General features: G+C 38.4%; 1 protein-coding gene across 1 annotated transcript; it reads right to left on the bottom strand.

The window, feature by feature from the left end:
* Positions 1-422: 422 nt before the first annotated feature.
* Positions 423-2,618, bottom strand: pus1 (pseudouridine synthase 1). Its single transcript, XM_032540018.1, has 6 exons — positions 2,555-2,618; positions 2,142-2,371; positions 1,907-2,044; positions 1,534-1,636; positions 742-1,448; positions 423-629 (listed from the first exon to the last, which is right to left on the bottom strand). The coding sequence occupies exons 1-6, from the start codon at positions 2,616-2,618 to the stop codon at positions 597-599; spliced, it is 1,275 nt and encodes a 424-aa protein (XP_032395909.1). The 3' UTR covers positions 423-596.
* Between the last annotated feature and the right edge of the window lie 4,020 nt (positions 2,619-6,638).

The raw sequence follows: 6,638 nt of genomic DNA on the forward strand, positions 1-6,638 counted from the left end.
ACAGATTTGAAGACACAGGGCATAAAGACTGTGCTCTTTAATTAACATTTTAAACAAAAAAGGCATAATAAAAATTATTCCTAATAAATATCTGATCACTTAAATTTTACAAAAGATTGACAGTTGATTAGGCTAACAGTGTGGAAGTATCATATTAAATGAATTCTCGCATAGAACCTGGATTTTATCCCAAATCTTGTAGTGGAGTTGTGGTGTCATGTATTTGCTTCACAGCCAGTATGGACAGCAACCAGTAAGTTTTACAATGTTCATGTGGATATTGCATTGCAAAAAAAAAAAAAACCTATCCAAAAGAGTCTGCTTACAAGACAAAGAGTCAACAGCTCAACGATCAGCACTGATGGGGCTGAGACACAGGTGGGTGCAGGGCATCTGCAGTTGTTACAAGGAAACAAGCAGGGTACAATAAAGAACAGAGAGGCTTTATTGTCACGTTTGTTTAATAACATTTGTATAGCATAATTGAATACCACTAAAAAAAAAAAAAAGTCCAACTTGGAAGATATACTAAAATATTTAACAAAGAGAAAATGTTTTGGTGAGAAAACGTCTCTTCTTACAGCAGGCAGGGTGACCTAATCAGAGTCATTTCCTACATCTGCATTGTCCTGGGGGAAAAGGAGAGAAACAATGATTAAGAATACGTAACAAAATGGACTGTTCATGTCAAACATCAGGGTTCTAAATAAATATTGTTGCTCTATTATGGCTTCCAGATACCTGTTTCTGGTCCTTATTGTCTTGCGTGTCAGTGGCTGTGGCTGAAGCTTCAAAGTCATGGATAGGAAGTGTGGACATCCAGCTGACCATGGAGCCCTCCTGACACTCTGTCTCCACAATGGTGGGGTAGATGTGAGCCTCCTTGAAGGCCTTTATTGCCTCCTCCTCACATTCCCAATCCAGCCGCTCATGCAGCCCGTCACCTCCGAATCGTTTGTTATACCGGTCAAAGTGAACCCTCTCCAGGACCAGCCCCAGCCCTGGAGCTTTGGGCACATCCACTTTCTCCTGTCCCCAGCTCCGCTCCATCACGTCTTCCTTGGCGTAGCCCTTTATCACCGCGATCACCAGGCCGATCATCTTCCGGATTTGGTGCAACATAAAGCTCTGGCCTCGTACGGTGATCACTGCAAACTGAGTGTTGCTGTTGATGAAAGGTTCTCCACAAGACATCTCTGTGATATAGCGGCGGGCACTCGGGTCACTTGGAGCCTTCTGAGAGGTGAAGTTGTGGAAGTTATGGGTGCCTTTGTAGAGAACAAACAGACGGTTCACCCTCTGAAGTGTCTCTGGCTCAAGGCGAAAGGCTGCTATATTGCCAGTATCATAGTCTTTCGGGGAAAAGGCCACAGTTGGAAGCATGTACGCGTATGTACGGGCATCACAGTTGTTTTTGGAATTGAAGCCTTGGGTCACCCGTTTAAGACCTGTTGGAAAAAAAATTGCTAAATGTTAAAACCCATCTTCTCAGCACCAATCGAGAAAACGGAATTATGAGAACCAATGTCTCACCGAGCACTCGGATCTGTGATGGCAGATGCTCATTGATTTTTTCAATGATGTCTTCAATTAACCGTAGCTTTAGAGACACCACTTGGCCAGCTGCAGACACACCCTAAACATATTCAAATACACCACCACCAGCACAGTGTCAGAATGATATACCGGCATTACTGATTTAAACAAACTTTTACATGGCTGGTTAAAACATGGTAACACCACCCATGGCAATTGTTACGTATACAGTCTATAATTAAAACTGACAACACAGCCAACAACGGTTGAGCAGCACAATACACTAGTTATGTGATTCTTTTTCAAAATCCCCTTATTGGCCTAGTGCTATGAAATTAACTCCTGCTGAGATATTTGTACAAACACATACCTTATCTGTTCTGGCACATCTTTGAAAAGACATCTTCTTCATGTCGCTGCCATGGTTTTCTGGAATGCAACCCGATTTAATAAGTGCAGTGACCAGATCATCCTCAATGGTCCTAAACTGAGAGGTTCCTGGATTTCTCTGAAAAAAACAGTTCAGTGCATTTAAATTTAGTAAGACTTGGAGCTCTGAGAGTGCTTGGAACTGAGAGAGAAAAAAAAACAGCTACAGTATGTACCTGCATGCCATAGTATCCCTTTCCAGAGTATGCCAAGAGGAGGACCACTTTCTTTTTGGGATATTTCTTATCATCTTCAGTGGTTTCCACTTCCACTTTTAGTTTTTTTGTATCCTTCACTTTCTCAGCACCAGAGTCTTCATTTTCCTCATTGGCTCTTTTCAGCAGCTTGGCCGTCTCTTCATCTCTGGATTCTTCACTCATCATGCAAAATAATTTACAAAGGCCACCTGTAAAGAGGATGGTGATGATGATGATGCCCTGCTATATTACCACCTTTGTGTTGAACATTGAGTTGTGCAGCATGGCATGCCCTGTAAGCCTATTATTAGCACACACATAAAACAATAAACGACCGGGTATTAATAAACACTTATCTACAGCTTACAGTCATATCCTCTTTGTTTTCTTACCGTTTCTCTCTGACGTCAGTTTGTGGTTAACTAAGGCACTCAACACTGGTCGGATTTTAAACATGTCACGCTAAGCCATCATGCAGCTAAAGGACTCAAAGACATCAGCTGAACTTACTACTGCGGAAGCTAACGCGGTGCGGAGCGGATTATTGTAATATAACTATCATCGGTGGACGAAATCTACAGTCTTCTAACAACATAAGTCAGACTTTTCAATGTCTATACTTAAAAATATTTATAAATAAAGGGCAAACTGTAGCTGTATCTAACAGTCCGTTGTAGATGCAACATGCACACATGGACAATGTCAACTTTGAACCCTGGTGGAAATATCGCGAGACTCGTCTTGTTCTCACTTTTGCCTACGTCATAGCAATACTCTGTAAAACCATAGACTGTATATATTATTAATATTAGCGGTCTATGTGTAAAACCCTACTTTCTTAAACTGTCATATTTTGAACTGCGATGTCTGAATGTTTGTGAAAAAAACTGTATCAAACTGTCTATGGTAAAACCACAGGTAGGCTATAGAAAAATACCTGGTAAAAAAAAAAAAATCTTTAACTGTCTATGAAAAAATAAAAAAAAATAGGAAAAGGGTAGTTAAATGTAGCCTCTGGTGGACAAAATATATTGATCATCTTTAATTGCAGTGTTGTCGCTAAATCATCTGTTTTTAAACCGTATGATTTACATGGGATTTTTCATATCCCAAAAAACTTTCAACTGTTTCAAATGTTTTGCACGTTTTAAGAGTTGATCTATTAGGATGTAATAACAATGGTTTCCCATAGAAATTGGATTAACATAAAAGACAACGTTCACCCACGATGTTCACCACATTCAGCAAATAGCCTACAGTTTACAGACAATTTGGAGATATATACACATGTAGTAATATTTTTTCCCAGTTGAGAGCAGCAAAATCACACGAATATGAAAGACATCCAGGTGCTTTGGAAAATATGTTTTAAATGCAAATGGCACCCAGTTGCAGCCAGTTTTAGGTGCCAGCCTGTCTCATAGTTGGCTAAATCTCATGTTGTTATATTCATTTTTCCTCAGGTTGCATGCAAAGACTATCAATTAATAGTCAGGGCTAAACATCAAAAAGGCTTTATAATAATAATCCCTATAATTTTCGTATAGTGTGTAGACTACAATTTATCATGTTATAAGGTAATATTGTACCTTATTAGACAGGTTGTTTGTGTCTAGAAGTTTACAAAAGATTCAAAAATGATGCAGGGTGTGTGCAGCACTGTACACAGCCTCTTCCCACAGGCAATCTCTCTAGTGAACACTTAACAATAATGGACATTTGTTAGGTAAACATGCCACTTTGTAAACAGCCCCCTCTCTCTTTGTAGTACTATTATATTCAGCCATGTCAGTGAAGATAATAATTAACACTTTGTGAAAAGACAGACTTGTAACCCAGGACCAGAGACAGACTCTCTTCTCACATACTTAACTCTCATGACTACTTAATCCTGCTGTATAGATGGGCAATGTGAATGTGTAAATACCTATTCAACTGTACCTTGGTCAAAATAAATCCAGTCATAATAACACTCTGTATAGATGTGACATACTTGGTTGGGCATACATGCTACTTACCTCCATACCCTTTTTCTGTTTTTCCCTGTATGCAAAAGCAGACTTGGCCAATAAAACTGATTCTGATACTGATTCTGAAAAAGATTTCCCCTCACCTTTGCTCAAATCACCTTGTTCCAGACTTCACCTGAGAGACGCTTCACACAATTTAAGCAAGCAAACATGATGATAAAATTGGTTTGTTGCAATAACCAATTACATGATGCACAGCTTAAGTCTTTCTTCACCATGTTAAGACCATGTATGTTACTATATTCATTTTACTCATCATGCTGTGCAATGACTCATGTAACCGAACACTGAAGTGAACTTATAGTAGCAAAGAGGTACCGCACTTCCAGCAGAGAGGTGTTTATATCTTTTTCATGGACACCACAACACCACAACTGGTTGCCATGAGGCTAAACCTTTAACCTTCTCATCCCGGGATAGCCCAGAATGCACCCTTGCATTTTTTCAAAGCACCTTATAAGGTGATAAAGTGGTTTTCTACTGAAACCTTGAATCAAACATAGGCATGTGATGGGAAAAGGGCCCTGGTTGCCACAATCCCATATCACATGGCATGTGCCTAATTTTGTACTAAATAGTGAAGTTACTTACTGGACACTAATGAGCCTAATGGGAAACAATGATTTTTCAAGACTGGTAATGCAACTTATAAGGTTTTGCTGTATGAAACAGGTCATAGGAGTCTAGACCTGACAGTAGCAAACAGGACCACGGGTGAGTGTTAAGACATACAATAAAAAAGCTTTAAAGTCTCTACCGGAAGCAAGAATCTTTTTTTATTTATTTTATTTATCTCAAACGATCAACAATGTTGCAAGACAAAACAAAACAAAAATAAAAACGCAAAATAAAATACAAACAATCAGAATTTATGTATATGTATGTATATATATTAGGATTAGTTTGAGAAGGAGCAGGTGGAAGCAGATAGCTTATTTGGTCCTGCCCCTATTTCACAAAATCATATTACTATAAAGTAAGTAGATATGCAAAAACAGCATACAATTTTTCAGGTTTTACAATAACTTACAACAATTAACAACAATACCTTTGCATTACAATTCTGTTCCTATGTATCAGTTTATTTTTTTTAGTATGTTGTTTCACTCAGATGTTTCAAATGAATCCCCAAATATAAGGTTCAAATGACACACGAGTCCTTATGTGACATGTCAATGGTGTCTTTTGCAAACTAGAAAAAATATTTATCTATCCCTTGAGTCGGACGGTCTGACAATGCTGACTTTATTTAGGTCTGACTCAGACCTAAATAAAGTCAGCATTGTTTTTAACCTCAGTGTGTTGAGATGCATCTGAAGTCTGATAAGATCTCTTACTGCAAAGAAAGATTCTCCCGTCTCCAAAGAGTGGGAACTGGCCGCACAGTGAGCAACTACACAGGCTGTCCAACAGACCTAAAACTTTCCAGGTTTGTAAAAAAAAAAAATCATACTAATGTTCTGCATTGTTATGTCTGTATCTTTTATTTTCACATCCAGCATGTTTGTTGATAATGAAGCATTATATTACGTATTACCGTAGTCACAAAAACAACTAGTAATTGTCCTTTAAGACATGTTAGTTTTAAAGCATGTTTATTGGCAATACCATGAAAAATCCCAATGAAAGATGGATACAATTTATTTGAATTAAAGTAATGCTAGCTGAACAAGCTATGGCAGTTCTCACACACTGCACTGTTTCATTCTTATGTCAAGCAGCTGGGTTTATGAATACTTGCACATGATTTCAAAAATGTTTTCATCAGACTATCCCGACTGTCTTTAAAGCTGCACCGGTTCAGTCTTTACTTGGCATTGAGCAGGCGGCTGATGCGGCAACACACCTTAATCACAGCATCCCAAAATAACTTTCACATAGACAGCAACTAGGCTGCAGAAGACATAAACCATCTCACACGGGAGCTATCTTATCGTCTGTAGGGATTTTAACTGCTTTAAAGTATTATTTCTGTTACCTATAGGCTACGGGGTCAGCTTTGTAGCCTAGTAGGATAAAATATGTGTAACTTCTTTCAATCTAGCCTATATTCTATTTTCTTGAAACCATATATGTCCCAGTGCAAAAAAGGTTACACGTGTCACGGCCCACTGTGACTATGGTATCATTTCAAAGACAATTGTTTTGGATTACTTTAACAGATAAATAAATAATGAATAAAGACTGACTGTTTTATCACTGGCACTGTTGCTTTCTCAGTCTGACGGAGAATGGGATTCCAATAACCCTGAAAAATAATAAAACTGATATTTACAGCATTATGAGGGTTTGTGCTAGAAGCATTTCTTGCAGCAGAGCAGACATACTTTGATGATGGAGGAAACATAATTTCTGTTATTACACTGCTAATTTACCAACAAAATTTTATGCAGAAACAGAAATTAGTATCAACAGAGAAGCCTATCATCATCACCACCATCATCAT

This window comes from Etheostoma spectabile, chromosome 16, assembly GCF_008692095.1.
Source record: "Etheostoma spectabile isolate EspeVRDwgs_2016 chromosome 16, UIUC_Espe_1.0, whole genome shotgun sequence".
Taxonomy (NCBI): Eukaryota; Metazoa; Chordata; class Actinopteri; order Perciformes; family Percidae; genus Etheostoma; species Etheostoma spectabile.

Excerpts from the sequence above, each read along its gene's own strand:
- pus1 (XM_032540018.1), bottom strand. The coding sequence starts at position 2,618 with ATGTTTAAAATCCGACCAGTGTTGAGTGCCTTAGTTAACCACAAACTG. Across the intron at positions 2,045-2,141 it reads AGGGATACTATGGCATGCAG|AGAAATCCAGGAACCTCTCA; the intron begins GTACATACTGTA and ends TGTTTTTTTCAG. Across the intron at positions 630-741 it reads ACAATAAGGACCAGAAACAG|GACAATGCAGATGTAGGAAA; the intron begins GTATCTGGAAGC and ends CTTTTCCCCCAG.